The following is a 25,666-nucleotide window of genomic DNA, read 5'->3' on the forward strand; positions in this document are numbered from 1 at the left end:
AAACTATTGTATTTAAATCAATGTGATAAATGAGTCAGGTCAAAAGTAATCTGAAAGTTTAAATGTAATGGATTACGTTACAATGCTTGCACAAAGTCATGCAAGTAATTATTCAAAAGTGTGTCTGTGCATTTTTATGCACTACACAGACACTGAATCCCCACGGTGCATCAAAAGAGGACCGAATGAGGCATTGATTGTGGTCTCCTCGCAGGAAGCAGATGTGTTTCGTGGAGAGGCGATGGAAGGATGTCCGCGTGGGGGATTTTGTGAGAGTGCTCTCTAACGAGATCATCCCAGCTGACATCCTGCTCCTGCACACATCTGACCCCAACGGAGTGTGTCACATGGAGACATCTAATCTGGACGGAGAGACCAGCCTCAAACAGAGGAAGGTGGTGCCAGGCTTTTCTACTCTGGTGAGTCTATCACAAAATACCTGCGCTGAAGTCTAATCTTACACTGGACACACACCGAAACATTCATGAACGTCACTGATAAAGTTCAAAGTTTAATGTGCTGACCATTAAAATGTGCACTGGGAAGAGAATTATTACAGAAGCTTCAAGAATCAGGAAATATATAAAAAAAACAGTAGCAACTGAGAAAAAAAAATTTCTTAGGATTTTGAATGGGTTAAACTATTTAGAAATAATAGAAAAATGTGTTGTTTACAGTATATTTAAAATGAAGAGCAAAAGTATTGTGGAGAAAAAATCCTGGAGCACAAAACCAGTCATAAGGGTAAATTTAAAATATATATATATTTAGATATATTTAGATATATAAATAAATATTTGGATTGTACAATATTTGGCCGAGATTTGAAAATGTGGAATCTGAGGGTACCAAAAAAAAAAAAAAAAAAACAATAATTTTGACCCATACAATGTATATATATATATATATATATATATATATATATATATATATATATATATTTTTTTTTTTTTTTTTTGTGCTCCAGGGTCACAAATAGGTCTCTTGTGCTTCTAATTTTTTTATTATCAAAATGATCCCAATATTTTTTAAAATATATTTAGTTGAGCTCAGGATATCAAAACATCTACAAGACCATTTTCTCAGCTGTATATAACCATTAATTGTATGTTTAATCAAACAATTAAGTCTCCTGAGCTACGAATGAGTATCTTCTGAGCATTAAAACAATATCTTTCTCTCTCTATGCTGGACTATTAAATTATGAAAAATAATGGATGTATATTTTAAGTTTAATGTATGTGACATATCAGCCTCTGTCAAAAAATATTATATTGAATGATTTTTTAAAATAATTTTATATGCACTACCAAATGTTTGGGGCCAGTGCCATTATTATATTATTTTTAATATTTTTGAAAGCCTCTCATGTTGATGCATTTATTTGATCACAAATACAGAAAAACACTACTATTGTGCAATACTTTTACCATTTGAAATAAATGTTCTGTTTTAATATATTTTAACTGTATTCTAATATATTTTAAATGCACTTTGCTGCTGTGTATTTCTTTTTTTCTTTTTTCTTTTTTTTTGCATAATTTCTCCAGTCTTCAGCGTCACATGATCTTCAGAAATGCTCAAGAAACATTTCTGATTATAATCAGTGTTGAAAACTTTTTTTTTTTTTTTTTTTTTTGTGGAAACTTTTTTTTTTTTAAGTTTCTTTGATGAACAGAAAGTTCAAAAGAACAACATTTACTTGAAATACATTTTACATTACACATGTTTTTTACTGACACTTTTGATCAGTTTAATGAACCCCGAATAAAATTATGCTAAATAAAAGTATGAATTTTCCACAAAAAAAAAAAAAATATATTTTTTACTATTTATTTTTAAATCTCCACCTTTTAATGTTTTCATACCTTTTTATGACAGATGTTTCATTATATTGAATCAGAGTCCGTATGCATGACTCTTTGATTGTGTAATAGATAACTAACAGCTCCCACACTCTTGCATACCTGTCATACAATTCGGCGTGACACACAGACCTCGTACAGGAAAGACGTGTTGATGTTTACGCACTGCTCGGTTTGCCACGTGGAGTTTCACTGTAAGCTGCAGGACTTATCCAATGCTCGATAGTCAGCTCAAATTACCATAGAATTAGAAAAATGAGGAAACGGGAAGAAGAAAAAACATCCTCTCATTTTTTATTCTCTCATGTGTTTCAGGGTGAACCATTTCAACCTCACACATTTGACAGCACTGTAGTGTGTGAAAACCCCAACAACAACCTCAACCTGTTCAAAGGTTATGTGTGAGTATCTAAAATCAATTTCACTCAAATCATTCAATTTCATGCACAATTAACTGCATCACGACTCCGTCACGACTGCCTCTTTTGTCAGATCCACACCAATGAACAGCATTTGTTTGGCCTTCACATTTTGTCATTTGCTAACCAGGGAAACTGCTTAAATCCTCTGATGTAAAATGTGTTCATGTTTCTCCTTTACTTGAACACTAGTACTGTATATTACTATGAGCAGTTTTCTCGTGAGAGAAACAGTCTGTCCGCTGTGATGGAAAGTAATGGTAAATATTTCAGAGGCTGATGCATGATGCACTTTCATCAGCCATGTTGAGTTTAAATTCTTATTAATAATAAAAGACACATATAAAGAGGACATTCATCTGAATGGGTAAGGGTCAAAGGTCATGGATGTAACGTCTGCCTTAATGGAACAAATAGGTTTTAGTAGAAGACACCAGCATCAGGGTTAAAGGAACTAGTTCAACAAAAAAATAAAAATCTGCTGATAATGTATCAGATCATCTGGAGTGAATGGGTGCCGTCAGAATGAGAGTTTAAACAGCTGATAAAAACATCAGAAGTATTCCACACCACTCCAGTGCATCAGTTAATGTCTTGAGAAGTTAAAAGTTGTGTTTGTAATAAATTATGTTTTTAAAGGGACGGTTTGCCACACAAAAAAATCTAAATTATGTCATTGTTTACTCATCCTCATGTCATTCCAAAGCTGTATTTTTCCTCTGTTGAACATGCACACACAAAAATATATTTTTAAGAAATTTGGTAACTTAACAGTTGACGGTAGCGGTAAAAAAAAAAAAAAAAAAAAAAAAAAAAAAAATATATATATATATATATATATATATATATATATATATATATATATATATATACATACTATGGAAGTCGATGGGTACCGTCAACTCTTTGGTTACAAACATTCTTCAGATTATCTTCTTTTTTGTTCAACAGGAGAAAAGAAACCCAGAAAGGTTTGGAAGAACTTTATGGTGATTAAATGATAACAGCATTGTCATTTTTGGATGAACCGTCCCTTTAACTTCAAACTGTTTTCTAAAATATGAGTCCATGTGAGATGTGAGAGACAGAAGGAGTTTAACCTTTTCACTGGAGGAAGCATTATTAAGTATTATGAACTCATATTTGGGCCATAAGCAACATTTTAAAGTAAAAACACCTTAATAATCTATATGTTTCTTACAAAGACCCAGCTTTCCACTTCTCAAGACATTAACTGATGCACTGGAGTGGTGTGGATTACTTGTGATGTTTTTATCAGCTGTTTAAACTCTCATTCTGACGGCACCCATTCACTGCAGATGATCTGACACATTATCAGCAGATTTTATTTTTTTGTTGAACTAGTTCCTTTAACCCTGTTTTTATCAGCTCTCATTCTGACGGCACCCATTCACATCCATTGCTGAAACACTGATGCAATGTTACATTTCTCCAAATATGATGAAAAAGCAAACTCAACCTACATCTCAGATGCGCTGAGGGTGAGTTAATATTCAGCACATTTTCATTTGTGGGTGAACTATCCCTTTAAATCTAGGTTGCATAGTTTCCTCACACATCCAGGGAATGACAAGGCTGGAAAACAGATTTGGCCCCCTTTTTTTGTCCCGTCGCAGCCATATTAAATGTGTTATCACGCTGAGAGATGATTCTGATGTTCCCAAGCATTATAAAGCTCTTATCCTGCTCCTCCATTCAAAGACTGGCCCGTTCCTCACGTGGCACACAGAGGTAATTAGTCTGGGTGACTAAAGGAAGACGCTGTGTTTGATGTCACAGGGAGAGGCCTGATAAGAGGAGAACGGGTTTCGGCATCGATAGTCTTCTTCTGCGCGGCTGCATGGTGAGAAATACTGATGATGCAGCTGGAATAGTGGTGTACACAGGTACATTTCATCTCCACATTTAACATTACACTTCACAAGATTGTGTGCTCACATGGGATACACTGAAATATATTACATTCACGTGTAGCTTTAATCATTTAGCAGATGCTTTTATCTAAAGCAACTTACAAATGAGGACAATCAAAACCAATAAAAGAGCAATAATGTGTAAGTGTTATGACAAGTCTTGGTTAGCCCAATGCAGTACTTGTAGCAAGTACACTTTTTTTTTAAACAAATATTAGAATAAAAAGGGGATAACATAGAGATAGTGTTAGAGGGTATATTAGTTATTATTATTATTTATACTAATTAAAAAGAAAACAAGTAGATAGAATAGAAATAGAAATAGAATAGAGTGTTAGTGTTAGAGGGTTAAGTTTTTTAACAAATTACTAATAAACAAAAGTAGATAGAAACAGAAATAGAATAGAGTGTTAGCGTAAGAGGGTTACGTTTTTTTATCAAATAACGAGAAAACAAAAGTAGATAGAAATAGAAATAGAATAGAATAGAGTGCTAGTGTAAGAGGGTCACGTTTTTAACAAATAACAAGAAAACAAAAGTATATAGAATAGAAATAGAATAGAGTGCTAGTGTAAGAGGGTCACGTTTTTAACAAATAACAAGAAAACGAAAGTAGATAGAATAGAAATAGAATAGAATAGAGTGCTAGTGTAAGAGGGTCAAGTTTTTTAACAAATAACAAGAAAACAAAAGTATATAGAATAGAAATTGAATAGAGTGCTAGTGTAAGAGGGTCAAGTTTTTTAACAAATAACGAGAAAACAAAAGTAGATAGAATAGAAATAGAAATAGAATAGAGTGGATTGAAAGTGGGTCACATTTTTTTACAAATAACAAGAAATCAAAAGTATATAGAATAGAAATAGAAATAGAGAGAGCTGGTGTTAGAGGGTCGAGATTTTTAAACAAAAACAAACAAACAAAACTAAAAAGTAGACAGAATAGAATTAGAATAGAGAGTGTTAGTGTTAGAGGGTCAATTTTTTTTAAATAACAAGAAAACAAAAGTAGATAGAATAGAAATAGAAATAGAATAGAGAGTGTTAGTGTTAGAGGGTCAATTTTTTTTAAATAACAAGAAAACAAAAGTAGATAGAATAGAAATAGAAATAGAATAGAGAGTGTTAGTGTTAGAGGGTAAATTTTTTTATAATAAATAAAAGAACACTATATCTACTTACTACTATACTACTTTACATCTCTTTATTTTGTGAAGATGCACATCATTTAAACAGTTTTCTTTTTCAAAGTAATTTATCATTTGTAACATTTTACTCTCTCTTAAAAAAGTACTTTTCAAAACATACACCTTTGTGTCTTTTATTTTTACACGAAGGGTGCATATTAATACCTTAAATGGGATTGTTCCCTTAAAAATGAAAATTCTGTTAACAGCAAAATCTAAGAAGACAGCAAAGTGTTACAATGTACAAGATATTTATATTTCAAATAATTCTGTTTTGTTGGACTGGAGTAATGATGCAGGAAATTCAGCTTTACATCACAGGAATCAATTAGATTTTTAAATTGTATTAATATTTCACAATATCACTGCTTTTACTCAGTTTTAGATGAGAAAGTTAACAACGCTTTCCCATTATAATCAATGAAGCTGTCTATAACGTAAACACACAATAGGTGCATCACATCACAGACCTTTTCTGCAGTCATCTGTTCCTCTTCTGATAAATTATACACATGGCATGGCTAATAAACGGCCGTTGCTATTTTACAAATGTTCTTGTTTTTACGCCATGATTTATGCATTGCAGGACACGAGACCAAATCCATGTTAAACAACAGCGGGCCCAGATACAAACGCAGCAAGATCGAGAGGAAGATGAATACAGATGTTCTCTTCTGCGTGGTTCTTCTATTTTTCATGTGTCTCATCGGAGCCCTGGGTACAGTACGGGGAACAAGCCCCTCGATAATTCAAGACAAAGTATATTACTTTAACATACAAGCTGCAAAATGATGCTCTGATTCTGAACTCTGAAAATGAGGCTCGGGTCTGAGTGTGTTCTTCAGCAAGAGATAAAGAATAAAGCATTGTTACCACTTCTCTTTTCCTTCAGTACGGCGTGAGACAAACACTACAGACACGCAGAATAGTTCACACTTATGAAAGCAATGATTAATCTCACTCTCTCTTGTTCTCTCTGGTGACGTTTTATTGGAATATCTGCATTGAATTACAGTGCTGTCAAAAGCAATATCATTAATGACTGTAAACGTCTGTTTCTCACAGGCCATGCGATCTGGTTGGAAAGTTTTCCCAGCATACCCTCATACATCGTCCCTGACAGTAATGGCAATTACACTCCTTCAGTCCTCTCGGGATTTTACATGTTCTTCACCATGATCATCTTACTACAGGTACACACTCAGTCTCTCGCACATATGTGAAGTACCTTTAAGTGAAAGTAATGACCTTGTTTCACCAAAACTAACTTTAGCATAAAGGGATAGTTCAGGCAAAAATGAAAATGATGTCATCATTTCTCACCTTCAGAAATTTGAAGAATGTAGGTAACCAAACATTTACTCGTCGCCTGTATTTATAATACATTATAACACTATTCATAAGGCATTATGATGAATGCATATTAGATTATATATTTAAAAAACTATGATATGTTGCGTTATCTCATGAGTAACAGTTTTAATGCATATAAAGGCATTTGACTGCATCAAATGACAAAAATCATATAACAATATCAGATTTTAAATATTCATGTTATTTTAGTAAACCTTCAGTTTTTATCAAATGTAAAGCATCAATTTATTTATATAAAACGTCCCATATTTTTGCACGAGACTATATAAGCACATGGTTTTTGCTCATTACAAAATGTAACAAAATAAGAAACAAACTTTTTTTTTGATTCTAAATAAGTTTGCAAATCTGACATATTTATTTATGCATTTACATTTATGATTTTAAACTGTATTTAGATGTCCAAAAAAAAAAAAAAATAAATCTTGATTTTGACATCTAAGTTTGCAACACTGACATATTTATTTATTCAAAAATTGCAAAAAAAAAAAATGCTTGTTATTAAAAATGCCTTCCGAGGTGAAATAATATTCTAATATTTAATTTCACCTTTCCTGAAGGTTAAGCACCTCTTTTCACGGCCTGTTCGTTTTTGATCAAGGGAAAAATGTTCATATTGTACCGTGTTCATGAGGCTGAGATCCGAACACTAATTGTTCCACGGCGTTCTCTCCAGGTGATGATCCCTGTCTCACTGTACGTGTCCATTGAGCTGGTGAAGATGGGGCAGATCTTCTTCATCACTCAGGATGTGGAACTGTACGATGAAGAGCTGGACCGTCGGGTCCAGTGTCGGGCTTTGAACATCACTGAGGACTTGGGACAGATCCAGTACGTCTTCTCAGATAAGACCGGGACGCTCACAGAAAACAAGATGGTGTTCAGACGCTGCTCCATCATGGGGACGGAGTACTGTCACGAGGAGAACGGTGTGTCTCTCTGATGATTACTGTAGGATGAGCTTTTAAATATTTTTAAATGTAGCAATAGACAAAAATACATTGTATTGGTTAAAATTCAAATATATATATTTTATGCCAAAAATCATTAGGATAAGTAAAGATGTTCCATAAATATATTTTGTAAATTTCCTACTGTTAATATATCAACTTAATTTTTTATTAGTAATATGCATTGATAAGAACTTAATTTGGACAACTTTAGAGAAGTTTTTCTCAGTATTTAGATTTTTTGCACCCTCAGATTACAGATTTTTTTTTTAAATTGTATCTCAGCCAAATATTGTCCTCCAATTGGTAAAAAAAAAAATAATAATAAAAAATAAATAAATAATAATAATAGTAGATATTGACCTTAATGAATTTTGTGGTCCATGATCACACATTATTTTTATTACAATTTTTTAAATTTTTACAAAGTTTTTTATTATTATTATTATTATTATTAAAATTTTTAACATTTATTATATTTTCTTTATTTATTTTTTATTAATATTTGTATTTTATTTTATTATTTTTTATTTTTATTTATTCATTTATTTATTTTGTACTTTTTTAGTTGGCGAATTGGTATAATTAGCTTAAGCATTAATAAGGGTTGTTGTTATTTTTGGCGCTCATCAGCTGCTCGTTTGGCGGTCATCAATGGAGCTAATGAAGAGGAGGAGGTCACCATCTACCAACAGACAAAGCTTCCTTCACTCTTCCCTCTGGAAGAATTACAGGACATCCACACAGGAGACGAAAATCAAGCCAACGCTCAAGTCACAGCTGCCAATCAGCGCAGATCAAGAGAGGCAGCGGGAGCCCAAAGTGACATGGCCTTCAGCAGTCCTCTGGTGAGATCATAGATCAGACGACGCTGATATCTGTGTGTTCAGGGGGAAGGCTGGGAATCCAGCATGATTTGTTTTGAAATAAACATCTCTTTCAGGCTTATTGTGAGCATGTGACTCTACCTACATTTTTGGAAACTCAGAAAAGCATACCATACAATTCAGTATCCATCTAAAATGAACATTATGATTACAGGGCCGATTATTGATTAATAAAGACTTATTTCAACACAGTTGATTTGTAGGGATGATTTGTAAACAAATTGATTTTGATGTTTGCAGTACATACTGTAACCAGTGCGTAAATGGGTTTTCTAATTTAGTAAACTTGCTCAGTAGCACACCTGATACAGTGGAGATTTAATCTCTGAACTGCTTGAATACTTAAATTAAATTAAATTAAATGTATGCATTTAGCAGACACTTTTATCCAAAGCGACTTACAGTGCATTCAGGCTATCAATTTTTACCTAATCGAACCCCCAACCCCTTGATAGTGCAATGCTCTACCAATTGAGCTACAGGAACACTTGGATTAATCAATATAATAAAATATTGCCACAGTCATGTTTAAAGGGATAGTTCACCCAAAAATGAAAGTTTTTAAAGGTTTTCCTTTTTCTGTTGAACACAAAAGAAGATATTTTGAAAAATGTGGGTAAACAAACAGTTGACGGTAGCCATTGACTTAATAATATATTTTTTCTTCAATACTATGGAAGTCAATGGCTACCGTCAACCTTTTGGTGACCAGCATTCTTCCGAATATCTTCTCTTGTGTTAGGGTTTTGGGTGAACTTGCCCTAGTTGCCCTAGTTTTTTTTTATTAAAACAAGAAAATATATCTCCCAAAGGGGTAAGAAAAATAATCTTGTTTTTTCTTTGAATTAACTTTATCTTTCTTAGCCCACTGGCAGATATTTGTTCATGATTTAGGCAAAAACTAACACAATTTATATATATATATATATATATATATATATATATATATATATATATATATATTTTTTTTTTTTTTTTTTTTTTATAATATATATATATATATTTTGAAAACAAGACTTAATATATTGTTTAAAGAAGGTTTAGATATATGCAAAGATAAAAAAAACAGCAGTTTAACAGCAATTCAGTAGATAAGAGAGAAGCTCTCAGATGCCCAACCATTAAAATAGTAAATTTTTGGAAATGACAGTATATTAAATAATTTGAATAATGCTGAAATGTGTGATTTCTGCCGTCTCGTCTCGTCTCTGACCGGTCTTCCTGCACGCTCACGGTCCGTCCGCAGATGGCCGAGCAGTTTGGTGTCAGTTATGAGCGCAGCGATGCTGGCTCTGATCCGCTGTGTTTGGATCTGATGACATATGGAGCCGCCGGGGTGCATTAAACATGGGCTACTGATACTGTACAGATACTGCCTCTTCCTATAACATCACGCCTTTTGTTGTCATACGATGTTGTGTAATTTTCCATCTATGGAAACAGACCGCATGGTCTTGTTGTGCATGATGTAATCGCAGCCGTATTCCCTCAAACAGGAAACAGTGGTGGTTCCAGACAGGAAGCTGATGCTGGAGGTGGACCGTGAGATGGCGAGCATCCAGACCGGACCCTACCTGGACTTTTTTCTGGCTTTGGCCGTCTGCAACACCGTGCTGTTGTCCTCAGTGACGGCCCAAAGACAGCGGGTGAGAGTGAACGCCGCTGACCTCGCTGCTTGTTCACAGCACAAAAACTGTCTAAACATGCACAATAACAGCCATGTAAACTACGCTCAGAGTACCTCTCATTGCCCCGAGATATTTTAGTGCTGTCCCAGCATGACTAATTCTTCTTGGTTTTATAATTACTACATTTTAATTCTCAAGCAAGCACTTGCATGGTGCAGGCAATTAGATTTTTCATCAGTCGGTGCCCCACACATCCGTAATGACTCGAGTCTGAGAGAGAAGTTTAGTGAAGCTGAGTATCCTTCAGCTGCTGGTCAGCGCTAATTTCCCAAATTGCACTCGAGGACCCCGAGCGAAGCACTTTGTCCAGGGTAGAAATTATATTTGGCCTCAGACCTGTAGCACTGAGACGTTCAAAGACATCGGGTCAACATTAATTAAGATGATTACCAGAGGAGCATGATTGTATCACCCTGGGTCCGTCACGACTGAATGTATGTGGATCCACAGCACCTGAAGAACTCCTTTATTAGTGTGTCTCAGAGCAGTATGAAGGAACATGGGCTCCGTTTCAATATTTGCATCATAATTAACCGAACACACAGTTATAGAAGAAAATTTGATTCATTTCAGAATTGAGTTTCTACAAATAATTATACGTGTATTTATATATACAGTAAATATACACCATCTACCTACCAGAGAGCAGACTATTTGTAATATTCCAAGTTTATTTACAGTAATAATGTGAAATATTATAATTTAAAGTATGCATATGCATTTAATAAATTTAATGCAATTTTCAGCATCATTACTCCAGTCTTCAGTGTCACATGATTCTTCAGAAATGCTGATATGCTGCTCAAGAAATGTTCATTCTTCTTCATATTTAGCAGTTATTATCATGATACATTTCTAAGGATAACTGATTAATATAAAGTTCAAAAGAACAGCTTTTATTTTGTAAAATTAAAATGACAGTCTTTACTGCCAGTTTGATCGATTTGATGCATCCTTGTTAAATAAAAGTAATCATTTATTATAATTATTATTATTATTATTATTTGAAATTGCATGTGAATTTCACGTGCAACTTGCACATGCATGCTCAGAAATTCTGAGGCTGTGTTCTAAAAGCATGCATACTATGCTTACAATTTCTGTAGCATGCATACTGAGCATAAAATGGAAATTTTCAGTTTGCACAGAATACCTACTTTACTGTATTTGTGAAAAGAAAAGAAAAAGTGTAGTACACAACAGATCCCATTGCGCTATATACTGTATTAATGCAATGCACTCATAAAGTATAATGTTAGTTTTTTTTACTTTGTTCTTGATTCATCATTTGAAGACTTTATTAAACAGACTTGAAAATAAATTTTGGACCTAAGGGAACTCTACAAGCTAAATTGGCATGCAATGCAATAATGCAGTTAAAGTGTGTAATAATGCAAATAATTACTCGTACTTTTCTAGGTCAAAGGGCGCCGTAGCTCCTCATACTCAGGAGGTTCATTTCATAACATGCGGCAGTGGTTCAGAAAGTGTGGTCTGGGGAAGGTGTTCACCTCCATGAGGTTCTTCAAGAGAAGAGGAGAGACACTCAGAGATCCTTTCTCCATCGATGAAGACGAGTCCGACGGGTTTCACAGCTCCGACGTCTCAGACGCCACGGGGCAGAAGGACATTTCAAGTGAACGCAAGGTTAAAAGCGGTCTGTCTGGGTCGGAGGAGATGTGTTACGAGGCCCACAGCCCAGATGAGGCCGCTCTGATACACGCAGCAAAGGCTTATGGGTTCACCATGGTGGAGCGCACTCCTCATTATGTGACCGTCAAGCTGCCCGATGGAGCGCTGCTGAAGTTTGAGGTGCTGGACATCCTGACCTTCGACTCCACGAGGAGGAGGATGTCCATCATAGTGCGACATCCACACACTAAAGAAATCATCATGTACACGAAAGGAGCTGATTCTGCCATCATGGAGAGACTGGGCAATGTTTTTACAGGTGAGCAATGAAAGATCAAAAACATGAGGCAGCGTACAACATTAAAAAATAAAGAAAAATTGGGAAATATTTTTAAAATGTAAAATAGCAGTTTTCTGTGTGAATCTGTGTTAAAGTGTAATTTATTTCTGTGATGCTCCGCTGTATTTTCAGCATCATTCCTCCAGTCTTCAGTGTCACATGATCTTCAGAAATCAGAATAATGTGATGATTTACTGCTCAAGAAACATTTCTGATTATCAACGTTGAAAACAGTTGTGCTGCACAATATTTTTGAGGAAACCTTGATACATTTAATTTTTCAGGATTTTTTTAGTGAATAGAAAGTTCAAAAGAACAACATTTATTTGATTAGAAGTATTTGTAACATTATAAATGTCTTTATAACTTTTTTTTTATCAATTGAATGTGTCCTTGTTGAATAAAAGTATACATTTCTCTTAAAAAAAAAAATCATAATTACATGTCCTGTTCTCATTTTGAAAGTAAAAAAATCTATTTTAATATAGACACAATTAATTCGACATAAATGAGTTTACAATTTTGGTAGTTTATATGTATCACATTTTCTCTTAAATACAGCTTAATTAAATTTAATTGTTAATAATTTAATGTTTTTTACAGTTTTCACAAATGTTTCATCATTTATTTATTTTATTTAAACCAAAATAAAGACGGTTCAAATAAATTGCTTGTTTAAATTAAACAATACTTTGTTTATTTTTTTAATGGAACAAAAACCGAGCTAAAAAGATATAATATCAAATATAGTGATCCAAATGATTTGTGCACTGTAAGTTTTCTGAAATCATACGATAGCTCTCAATAGCAAAGAAACAGACTAAAACTGAAGTTTCCAGCATTCAGATGAAATGTAATTTCGTTGCAGATTCGAATGTGAGTGTGTCGCTTGTTTTTCACAGATATGTCACAAGTGTACAGTGAGGCGAAGCAAACGGCTGTAAAAACTCAAAGAGACCTTGACATGTACGCCAGGAATGGATTACGGACGCTGTGCTTTGCCAAAAAGGTAGAAGTTTTGCAGAGATAGTTGTAGTGAGACTACTTGATGAGCGGTGCTGATGTGAAGCTGTGTGTTGTTCTCTGAAGGTCATCAGTGAGCAGGAGTTCAGGGCCTGGTCTGCGCTCAGACAGGAGGCTCTGTCGGCCATAGATGAGAAAGAGGAGCGTCTGATGGAAACCGCAAACTTCATCGAGAGCAGCTTCACTCTGCTGGGTACAGTCTGCGCTCCCTTCATGTGCCACTCTTAAAAATAAAGCATTCAGAAGAACTATTTGGGGTTTCCCAGAAACCCTTTCAGTGAACACTTCATACAAGAACCATTTTCTTCTAAGTGTGAAGAGGATGTTAGTTAAAAAATAATAATAATTAAAGAGGCAGGGTTCTTTCCTTTTTCATCTGTTAAGAAACCCTATGGAACTTGCAATTGTGAGTTAATACCGTGCAATTCTGACTTTTTTCTCTGAAATCGGAGTTTACATTAAATCTGGGGAATAAAAGATTGCAACTTTTTATCTATTTTTTAGATTAACAATCGAAGTTCATTGTGACTCTACATCTCACAAGTTTTTATTTGTTTTTTGCTCTAAATTATGAGTTTACATGTTTACAAGTTCAGTTTTATTGTTTCTGCCATGGTTTAAAAAAATCTAAGTAATTGCAACATTTTATCTCATAATTCAGATTTTTCCTTTTTCTTTTTTTTCGGACAATATTTTCCACCTGAAAAATTCTGAGTTTACATCTCAGATTTTTGTTTTTGGTTGTTTGATAATACCATGGAAAAAAAAATTGAGACATTTTATTGGACAATTCTGATTTTTTTTTTTTTTTTTTTTTTTACAATTGCGAGTTTATATCTGTAATTTCAGTCCTATTCCCCTTAAATTCAGTTTCCATCTTGCAGTTCTGACTTTTTTACCCAAATCTTTCCCCGAGTTTGTATTTCACAATCCCCCCACCCCCAAGTAAATTTTTCGAAATTGATTAACTTTACTCTCAGATTAGTAATAAAAGTCAGAACTGTGGATAAAAACACAGAATTTTTTCTATCCCATGAGAGAATCAATAACACCCTTTTTGCCTTGTGAAAAACAGCTCTGTACACAGCAACCCGATTCGGTGCATGTCTCTTTAAATGCTAATGAGCTCTGCTGACCCCGCCCCCTATTCCATAGAACAAGGCATTGTTGTCAATACAGCTGCTTGAGCGCCAAGAAAACTGCAGACATCATACAACTGGCTGAAAGCGGAGATATGCAAATACGGGACAGTCCATCAGCGGTTGTGGGCGTGGCCTGCGCAGTATGATGTCATAGTGCTCAGAAAATCTAAACGGCTTGATTATTGATACTGTTGAGGTTTTTTCGGGATTAAAAAAAAAAGTAGTGAATGTATTTTTATCATTGTAGTTTTTATTATTTAAAAGTGAATTTCGCATCCGATGTCCCCTTTAAGAGTGTAATCATAAGATAACATTCAAAGTCACAGTTTCGGGACATGAAATGTAAACTGACCTTCTGGAGTCTCCCACAGGAGCCACCGGCATTGAGGACCGTCTCCAAGAAAGTGTCCCAGAAACCATCCAGGCTCTGAGACGGGCTGGCATGCAGGTATGGGTGCTGACAGGGGACAAACCCGAGACGGCCATCAACATCGCTTACTCCTGCAAGCTGCTGGAGCATGAGGACCTGGTGTTCACCTTCAGCACCAACAGGAAGGTACTTCAGTGTGCTAGTCTGTGCCTAGCTAATGCTAACTAGTGGTGTTTTAGTGTCAAGTATTTTAAAATAAAGTCTAATTTACGAGAAAAAAGTTGTAGCAGTATGAGATTAAAGTCATAATGTTTTTAAAATAAATTCATAACATTAAATACATGTGAAGATTGGTAGAACAGGTAGAATTTTCACATTAATTAACTTTATTCAAGCAATATACTACTTTACTCTCAAAACATTAAGATAATTAATCTTGTGTTGCTATGACTTTATTCTCAAAATTTTGGCTTTATTCTCAAAATATTAAAAATTTAATCTCATATTGCTCATTATTTTCTCATATAATTTTGACTTTATTTTCAAAATATTGATCATAGTTGTATCAGAATTTAGATTTTATTATCAAAATATTAGAAATTTAATCTCATATTGCTATGACATTATTCTCAAAATATTACAAATTGTATCTAATATTGCTCAGAATTTTTTCAAAATTGTGATTTTATTCTCAAAATATTACAAATTTAATCTGTTATTGCTATGACTTTATTCATAATATTTTGATAATAAAGCCAAGATTTATTACAATTAATCTTGTATTGCTTTTACTTTATTGTCATAATTTTGACTTTATTCTCAAAGTATTACACATTTAATCTTATATTGATTGTAATTTTCTCGTCATTTTGACTTTATTTTCAAATTATTCTGAATTTAATCTCATATTACTCCGACTTTATTCTTGTAATTGTGATCTCGACTTTATTCTCAAAATATTTAATTATATTCTTAGATTTTTATTTATTTTTATTTTACATGGCACCAAAACATGGGCGTACATTAGCATTCTTAAACTGATATCTCAATAAGAGCACGTGGAGTATTTCTCATGTGTTGTGCATCTTGTTCGAGGGTTAATTTGTTTATCTGGGACGACAGAGGCTTCAATGTTAGACCGTTTCATGTCCTCAAGAGTGAAGTTTTCCATAGCTTGTTCAAACACATAAACGATCTTGCAATAATTCGTCAGATATGCTGTTTTTCATTTCGTGTCTGCTTGAGTCTGTGTTGAAAAGCGCTGAGAAAAAGTGCATTCACCGGTCTGAATGGCTCATGTTGCTGGTCTGTAATCCCATTTTCACACTTCTGAGGAGGACAGGAAACCGTTCTAGTTTCATTTCAACATTAAATCTCTTCCCGAAGTCTTCCACATATTATTTTACGCACATTTTATGAAATGCCTCATTTTGTGCATCTAAAACCTTCACTTTCCGTTGTCCTAGTTTTTCATGAGGTACAAGATCATTTATCACCATCTTATACTGTTTTTTTTTTTTTTTTTATAGTGTAGGCATGTTAAAACACATAGCAGTGCCAGACTGAAGTATGTGGATGTGACTTCACGACACGATGATGTCACAGCTCATGAATATTAATTAGATCATGATGTCATTGCAAGATGGCATATCCATTCAAGTAATCTCACTTAGGATCAGATATGAAATGCTTAATGTGCTGTCATGCTAGCATGTGCCGCAGTGCTCTTGTGATAAAAATGCAGCAGATGATCTTTAAAGCATGATGGGAGATGCTGACATCACAGCTTAGATGGAAGCTCATTGGCTTAGAACAACTGTGATGTTGTTGTCTTGACTGCTATGTTAGTCTGTTATCTATCTCTAATATAATTTTGACTAAAAATGTATAGAGAAAGAATACATTTAATTATAGGTATCCTACCATTCAAAAGTTTGGAGTCAATAAGATTTTTAATGAAAGAAATGATTTCGATTTCAAGTAAATGCTGTTCTTTTGAACCTTCTAATCATCGGTGATTCCTGAAAAATAAAATGTATCACCGTTTCCTTAAAGATACGAAGTAGCACAACTGTTTTCAACATTGATAACACTCATAAATCATCATATTAGAATGATTTCTGAAGACCATGTGACACTGAAGACTGGAGGAATGATGCTGAAAATACACCTGCACATCACAGAAATAAAATGCACATTAACATATATTCACATAGAAAACATACAGAACATTTCACCATTTTTACTATATTTTTGAACATATATAAATGCAGCCTTGGTGAACATAAAACATATATAAAAAAATCTCACCATGGAAAAACTTTTAAATGGTGGTGTAAACTTAATTACCAGTTTATTGCATTCATTATCATGTAAAAGCAGATGCATTTTAAAAACATGCAACAAAAATGCAAACGTGATACTTGACAGACTGTTTTTCAAAATACTGACAGAGTCTCTGTTATATTGCAGTCTGTGTTTAAAATGAGGGTTGAAGACACACTGGGAGAGCTGCGACGGAGTACACTGTCTCCCGGAGCAGACCCTCAGTTCAGGGGTTATAGTTCAGCGTTCACTGGCCCTCTGATGGAGCCCAGTATCGGGCTGGTGATAGACGGGTCGACTCTGAGCATGGCCATGTCAGACGAGCTGGTGGAGCAGTTCGTGGAGCTCTGCAAACACTGTCGAGCGGTGCTCTGCTGTCGAGTGACGCCGCTGCAGAAGAGCGCCGTGGTTAAACTCATTCGGCAGAAACTGAGGGTCATGACCCTCGCCGTAGGTAATGAAACCTTCCATTTGAGCTTTGTGAAATCATTTATAAGATGACTGTTCCGCAGGTTCGTGAAGTACATTGGTTTTCTGTTGCGGTACATTATGATTTGTGTTCATGCAGGTGATGGCGCCAATGATGTGAACATGATTCAAGCTGCAGACGTCGGTATTGGAGTTTCTGGACAGGAGGGGATGCAGGTTTGTGTTTTTGTGCTTTATAACTCACTCCCAGGTGAAGATAGTGTATCAATCAATAAAACCGTAATTTATTTTTCTGATTGACTAGTTTAGGAATGTTTTAAGTGAGCATGAAAAGGATATTGTGATGTATTTTTCTTACCTATTGTGACATATCTGAAAAAAATGACTTGTCGCATAAGAACAAATGTGGGGCGGGGCGGGGCTTGATTTTGTCTAATCAAGAATTGGGGAGGGGCATGTTATCCTCTTTAAATGAAATATTCCAAGTCACTTATATAATGATGTGCACAAATAAATAATTTATAAGAAATATTTTGTTTTGTGAATCCACTTTAGACATTCTGCTGACTATAAGTACGTTAAGTGCAAGTACATGTCAACTTATTCTACTAACTTACAGTGCTGAGTAGATTACTTACAAACTGTAGTCAATTACTGATTGCAGATTACACGATGAAAATTGTAGTTAGTAACGTAATGTATTCTGACTACTTTTTAGATTATTTTTTATCTAACTTATTACTGTATAACCATCACGATCTCCGGCTGTTCCATCCAAGACTCTTTCTGCTTCACGAACTTCATGTCCCATAATCCTTTGCTCAGTCACATCAGCACTAATTGTTTGCACCTGTGTCTCGTTGGCCTTGTCAGCTCTCCCTATAAAAGCCTGGTTCTCTGTTATTCTTTGCTGAGTCTTGCACATGTCTCAGCTGTGGTTTTAAGCCTTTTCTCCTGGTTCCTGTTGTTCTGCTTGTTTCCTCAACTCTGAACTCATTGTTTGGACTGCTTATTGTGTTTGACCTCATGCCTGTGTTGATTACGATTATGGATTATTCTTCTAATAAACTATTGTGGTTGGATCCTCAGCCTACATGTCTGCGTGCAGTTTTGTGACAAAAACATACATTATTGATAAAAAAAAAGCTAAAAGTATCTTTTATTTTATTTTTATTTTATTTTTTTATAATTTTTTTTTTTTTTAAATAAAAGTTACTACCCAGTGTCTGCTACCCATAACCTAATGAGGGTCAGTCAACATGTACTGTATTTGCACAGTTACTTGTAGTTAGTAGATCGTCTGAAGTGGACTATAGTAATAAAGATGATTTCATGCAGTGTTTGTGTTCTGCAGGCTGTCATGGCCAGTGATTTTGCCATCACACGCTTCAAACACCTGCAAAGACTGCTGCTGGTTCACGGACACTGGTGCTACTCCAGACTGGCCAACATGGTCATCTACTTCTTCTACAAGAATGTGGTAATTATCACCATAGCAGCCGATTTTGTTACATTTGATTTAAGTAATTAGTGGCGTCAAAGTAGTTTTACAGTGTTAAACAGGAAAATAACGTTTCAATAATGCAAATTCTTGATACATTTGTGACTTTGATACATTTGAATTTTTCATTTCAAATGTATCAAAGTGTTGCCGATGTGTCAAAAATTGTTTATAATAATAAGTGTGACCTACACAGCTGTTCAAAACTTTCGAGTTTTATTTTTAATTTAAGGTATTAATACTTTCATAGAGGTAGGACACATAAAATTTTTATGGAAGTTGTTTCCGCAGTTGACTTAAAAATAAAAAGGTAACTTCAACTTTTCTGACTTGTTTTCTCAGAATTGAGAGATATAAACACAATTATGACAAAAAGTCAGAATTGTGAACTATATATGTGTGTGTGTGTGTGTGTGTGTGTGTGTGTGTGTGTGTGTGTGAACTATATACTGTATAGTTTATATCTTACAATTATGAATATAAAGCATGCAATTGTTAGTAATAAAGTCAGTCCTTTTTTCCTCTAAATTGGTCGTTATAACTTGCAGTTGTGAATTATGTCTCACAATTCTGAGAGAGAAGTCTGAGTTGCGAAATAAAAAGTTGCAATTACTTTTTACATTTCTTATTCAATGACGGAAACAGCCTTCGGCTTCCATGAATTGTCATTGAAGCCTTCTATTTCAAATAAATATATTTTTTAATATTTTCATTTCTATTAATTATTAAATCCTGGGAGAAAAAAAAGTATCACGGTTTCTACAAAAACAGCACAGATGTTTTCAGACTGCAGTAATGATGGTGAAAAAAACTACTTTGCCATTACAGGAATTCATTACTTATGAAATATATGAAACTAGAGGGTTATTTTAAATAAATGCAGCCTTGATGCACATTAGAGACTTCTGAATGGTACAGTGACTGTAAAAAGGCATTCGTTTATTTCATCACGAAAACCTGATTTGTAATGAATCGTATTCTGTTCCATCTTAAAAACCCTTCTGATGAATCTGATTAGTTAGCACTAGCACTCACTAATGAACCTGTGTCGTCCCACTCAGGCCTACGTGAATCTGCTGTTCTGGTATCAGTTCTTCTGCGGCTTCTCCGCCACAGCCATGATCGACTACTGGCTCATGATATTCTTCAACCTGTTCTTCACCTCTGCTCCTCCCATCATGTTTGGGATCATGGAGAAAGAGGTGTCAGACTCCACATTACTGAGCCTGCCTGAGCTCTATAAGAGAGGACAGCACTCGGAGGTGAGAGATCCCGTCTGAGAGAGGTCAATCTATTACTACGTTACTATATTAACTCAATCTGGGATAACTACGACTTTTTGTTGTCGGAATCATTAAGAATCATTCAACTATGGCAGTAGCAATAAATTTCTAAATGCATCAATGTATTATTTTCAAAACAAACCCCATAGTTTGTTTTATAGAAACCATGGTTACAAGCATAGAAACCTGTTCATATAAATATAACAGTTAGACTAAAGTTGCTATGCAAGGCCTTTTTGTAATTTTTAACTCCTTTTTCCACCATGTGTTACATTTTTTAAACATAGAGTCGATCTCTTTGTCAACACCCACAAAACATCCTAAACAACTTCCAGGTTCGAGATTTTATTTGATAACGTTAGAAAGTTTTTGTTTGTATGCTGTTTAACATTTGTTGATTATTTTACATATGCTGTTTCTGCTTCTTCTTCGCCGTTTTTCGACCCAGAGATTCTTTCCTCATTTGGAATATGTGTAATAGCGCCCCCTGCAGTATAACAGTGAAAAGTCAGAAATTAAAAATGAGTTAAAAATGGGTGAACAAGCCACTCACTGTTAACAAATGGCTATGAATATGACATTATTGAAATGTTCTGCTTTTAACTGAATATTGTTTGAATACAGGGCTACAGACGTTCAACATTTTGGATTGCGATTCTCGATGCTTTCTATCAGAGTCTCGTGTGCTTCTTTATTCCATACTGGGTGAGAACATCTGTGCAGTCTCTCGTCTGTTTCTGTCATGTGTTTCCGGGTAACTTGTCATCTGATCAATGCTTTTACTTTCTCAAGACATACAATGGTTCAGACATTGGCATATTCGCATTCGGCACTCCCATGAACACAGTGTCTCTGTTCACCATCATCCTGCATCTGGCCATTGAGATCAAGAGTTGGGTGAGTTTATACACTCCACTTCATCACTGCACAAGACGATCACAACCCAAATCCTATTCTTAACAATGCTGATATGAATGAGTATATATATATATATATATATATATATATATATATATATATATATATATATATATATACACAAGGATGCAATAAATTGATCAAAAGTGACAGTGAAGACAAATAAATGCTGTTTTTAAACTTTATTTTCATTATAGTGTCCTGAAAAATCTGAATTGTATCTTGAGCATCGAATCAGCATATTAGAATGATTTCTGAAGATCATGTGGCACTGAAGACTGGAGTAATGATTCTGAAAATTCAGCTTTGATCACAGAAATAAATTACTTTTAAACAGATATTCAGACAGAAAAGACTTATTTTTAATTGTAATAATATTTTCCCAATGTTTTTCTGTACATTTCATCAAATAAATGCATGATGAAAATTTTACTGCCCCAAAACTTTTGAATGGTAGCAGGGTTATTATATATGGTTAAACTATTACTAAACTTAAACTGTTAAAAACATTCTGGCTACTCTCAAATAAATTCATAATAAAAACTTAAATATAAGATGGAAAAACTAAACCATAGTTACTAACTGAAATAAGTTAACATTGAAGCATTAAAATTACTATTTTGAAATTTATTTGGGAAAATATTATAATTGTTTTATTGTTATTTATTTCCAAACCAAAACTTAAAAAAAAATGACAAAAGCACATAACAAAATTGCTAAAAATTAAACAAACATTCAAATAATATACAAATTGCAGCTAATTCAAAATATAAAAAATATGATAGTACATAAATACAACTAAAACTACACTGAAGTATTGTACAATGGCAGTAAATTTATCTTCTTCTAGTGTTTAACAACAACCAAATCTAACTTGTTTCTTTCTCTCGACATTACTTTGGCCAGGTGGCAAATCGGCATTTTATGACATAAAAGTGGGTGTGTTAATATTCAAGATTTGAATAAGTAATTATTTTTTTTTTTTTGTCTCTTTAGAGGTTTTTAAGGTTACAGCATATCTAAATGATTCCCCTTTATGTCAAAGTATCAGTATTTTTCCTGAAATGTCCTCTTTTTGTTTGCCGTGCAGACTGTGGTGCACTGGGTGATCATGATCGGCAGCGTGCTGGTGTACTTCATCGTGACTCTGGCTTACAGCGCCATCTGCATCAGCTGCAACCCTCCGTCTGACCCCTACTGGATCATGCACAAACAAATGGCTGACCCCATGTTCTACCTCGTCTGCATTTTAACAACGGTTGTTGCATTACTACCAAGGTAACCGAAGCTAAGCGCTACCATTATGTGTAGCATTAGGGTTGGGACAAAAATATCGGTTTACTCATTGCATGAACTGATATTAGTTCATAAAGGGACAGTTCACTCAAAAATTTAAATTAAGCCATCATTTACTCTGCTGTTTAGAGTTGATGCATGAACAAAATATTATGAAAAATCATTTGTAGCATGCATCCCATCCGATAATCACACCACGCTGATCTTAGCAGTTTTTTTACTGAATCAACTGGTTTTAGCTGGATTAGTTAATGAACTTGCTAATCATGCTAGCAACATGGTAGCTACTTGATAATCATGCTAGCAAGCTGCTAGTAACTTGCTAATCATGTTATCAACATGTCAGTTAATTGCTAATCTTGCTAAGAACATGCTAGTCACTTGCTAATCATACTAATGATATGCTAGTCACTTGCTAATCATGCTAGAAACATGCTAGTCACTTGCTAATCATACTAATGATATGCTAGTCACTTGCTAGTTATGCATGCAACATGTTAGTCACTTGCTAGTCATGCTAAAAACATGCTAGAGACATGTAAGTAATTTGCTAATCATGTTAATGACATGCAAGTTACTAGATGTACGGGTCAAAATTATAGATTTTAATTTTATGCCAAAATCATTAGGATATTAAGTAAAGATCATGTTCCATGAAGATATTTTTTTTAATTTCCTACCGTAAATATATAAAAACTTAATTTTTGATTGGTAATATGTATTGCTAAGAATTAATTTGGACAACTTTAAAGATGATTTTCTCAATATTTAGATTTTTTTGCACCCTCAGATTCCAGATCTTCAAATATTTTTATCTTGGCCAAATATATCCTAATAAACCATCAATGGAAAGCTTATTTATTAATTTTTCAGATGATATATCAGATGTATCCATTTGGTCTCAATACCCATCCCTAAAAAGCATCATATCAGTGAAGATGTTTAGATGTCATACGTTAACACAGAATTTCAAAAGCACTATCTTCAGCTTTCCCACTGTTTTTTTTTTTTTTTTTTTCTCAGGTACACCTTGCATGTCCTAAGGGGAACACTGGCGCCCTCCCCTCACCTCCGCGCACGACAGCTCGAGCGTCTCTCCCCGTCCCATCGGGAGCAGCGGATCAGAGAGTGGCGTGGTCTCAGAGACACGTGTATCTCTCCTTCTCCCAGCGCATAAAGTACACACACAGCACAGTCCGGCGCGCCACATTTCCTCGTGCACCGAGAACCACCATGCCACAAAACTTGAATATTGCAACAAACTGAAACCCATATTTTTGTTTTGCACACATGGACGCTGCTTTGTGCAGTGCTCATGCACCGGTGTTTTGACTTGAAGCCTGTGCGTTTCAATTTCTAAACCCTTTTTGCTCTCATAAACAGAGTTCATAGGTTTACTGCTGCATCTGTGTCTGGGCAGCTGTTGTGAACTCGGCTTTACGGTCCACACTTCATCAGTGCATGCGTGTTATTTCTCATGCATGAATGTAATGTGTTCGATGGATGCAGCTGAGCCTTTTCCCTTCTGTGCAACCTAATTCCTGTTGTCATGCAGACCACATTTGTATGCACTTGTGCTTTGAGCTGCTCAAGTAATAATTGAGGTTTGCAGATGTTACATAATATCTAGACTCATTTATTCAGAGCTTGTTGTGCATGCTGAGAGAAATACAAGCACCACAGTGAGATTAAGGAGGCTGGATCTTCCTTTTCTTATTATGAATTCCTTATAAATTTATTGGCTCATAATGCTTGTTGGCTGTGTGTTTAATGCTCTAAGGCAGATCATACAGTCATGCGCTGGTTTTTGAATATTTAATTGCCCTGCTGACGTCTGGCTGACGTTCTTCACTCATGATGCGGTCAGTGATGACCTCACGCTCAGACGGATCACGGCTCGTTTCCGCATCCTTCCAGCATGTTGCAACACACACCACAGTCAAGGCTCAGTATGAAAATGAGTGTCTTGTGTTGATTCTGTTTGCAGAACCCAAGGCGGTTTTATGTAACCATGTCAGGCGGGTTTCTGACGGGACGCTTCTGCGATCTAGTGGTGCTCTGATAAACTGCAAACACAACCATCCATTTAGAGAGAGAGAGAGAGAGAGAGAGAGAGAAGACACAAGATGGTTGAAGTCTGAATGTCAGAACAACTGATGCTTTATTAAACCCACATGACACTGTTTTTAGGCAGACACTCGCTGTAAGATTTCTTCAAGGGCAGATACTTCAGGTTGTAAACCGAATTAAACTGTTAAATGAAATGATACATTAAAAATATTTCTAATATATGCATATGAATGCATTTTTTTAATTGCACAGATTCATATATTAAGTGATGACACATCTGTATGTAATATTTAAATGTAAAATTGTATGCATGTAAATTATTTGTATTTTATTTTTTTTTAAAAAGAAAAAAAAGATGGCTAATAACAGGTCAAAGAAAAACAAATAAGCCTACCATTAGATGCAATATTTAAAAACTTGTTTTTTTTTTATGTCTATTATTAGAATTTTATTTTTAAATGTGCAATATGATTGATGCAATATGATTGATGTTTTTCATGATGAGCAAACTTGATTTGGAAATTCAGTAATAAGTGAATCTGATTAAAAAAATATTAAAATATTTTTAAATAAAATTTTATTTCCAGTTTTTGTTGGCTGTAACTGTTTTATTCAACACAGACTAGTGCAAATATATTCAAGAGAAATACAAATTACAACTTAAAAATAACAGACTTGTATAAAAAAGGAAAACAACAACAATACCACAGTTTGTTACAGCTTTAGTAATGAATGACTCCTAATATTGACCTCCCTTTGAAATGTAAATGTTTTATAGAGTATTAAACATTGTAACAAACATACTGTACAGTAAACACTTTCCAGTGAGCTCATTTGATGGTTGTTTTGTGAAATACAGTGAAAGGCACATTAATTGTATTTAGGGTTGGATGATATGTCTAAAAATATTATTACAAAATGTTTCCACACCAAAAGATATTGACATTATTAATGTCAATTACATGTTAAAGGAAATATTATCTACATTTTTGTTAGACCTTGCAAACAAAACTTTACACTCCACAAAGCTACGT

General features: G+C 34.5%; 1 protein-coding gene across 1 annotated transcript in view; it reads left to right on the forward strand.

The window, feature by feature from the left end:
* LOC113057860 (probable phospholipid-transporting ATPase VB) overlaps positions 1 to 24,929 on the forward strand; it is a 35,898-nt gene extending 10,969 nt beyond the window's left edge. The window contains exons 2-21 of the mRNA XM_026225410.1: positions 215 to 419; positions 2,181 to 2,266; positions 4,085 to 4,191; positions 5,991 to 6,122; positions 6,470 to 6,597; positions 7,455 to 7,707; positions 8,362 to 8,576; positions 10,112 to 10,261; positions 11,723 to 12,254; positions 13,178 to 13,284; positions 13,365 to 13,491; positions 14,812 to 14,996; positions 17,283 to 17,589; positions 17,704 to 17,780; positions 18,919 to 19,044; positions 20,127 to 20,327; positions 20,973 to 21,053; positions 21,141 to 21,245; positions 22,357 to 22,544; positions 23,586 to 24,929. Of these exons, the coding sequence (XP_026081195.1) occupies positions 215 to 419; positions 2,181 to 2,266; positions 4,085 to 4,191; positions 5,991 to 6,122; positions 6,470 to 6,597; positions 7,455 to 7,707; positions 8,362 to 8,576; positions 10,112 to 10,261; positions 11,723 to 12,254; positions 13,178 to 13,284; positions 13,365 to 13,491; positions 14,812 to 14,996; positions 17,283 to 17,589; positions 17,704 to 17,780; positions 18,919 to 19,044; positions 20,127 to 20,327; positions 20,973 to 21,053; positions 21,141 to 21,245; positions 22,357 to 22,544; positions 23,586 to 23,739 (3,466 nt within the window). The 3' untranslated portion in view covers positions 23,740 to 24,929. The remainder of the gene's footprint in view (positions 1 to 214; positions 420 to 2,180; positions 2,267 to 4,084; positions 4,192 to 5,990; positions 6,123 to 6,469; positions 6,598 to 7,454; positions 7,708 to 8,361; positions 8,577 to 10,111; positions 10,262 to 11,722; positions 12,255 to 13,177; positions 13,285 to 13,364; positions 13,492 to 14,811; positions 14,997 to 17,282; positions 17,590 to 17,703; positions 17,781 to 18,918; positions 19,045 to 20,126; positions 20,328 to 20,972; positions 21,054 to 21,140; positions 21,246 to 22,356; positions 22,545 to 23,585) is intronic.
* The last annotated feature ends 737 nt before the right edge of the window (positions 24,930 to 25,666 follow it).

Source organism: Carassius auratus, chromosome 39 (assembly GCF_003368295.1).
Source record: "Carassius auratus strain Wakin chromosome 39, ASM336829v1, whole genome shotgun sequence".
Classification (NCBI taxonomy): Eukaryota; Metazoa; Chordata; class Actinopteri; order Cypriniformes; family Cyprinidae; genus Carassius; species Carassius auratus.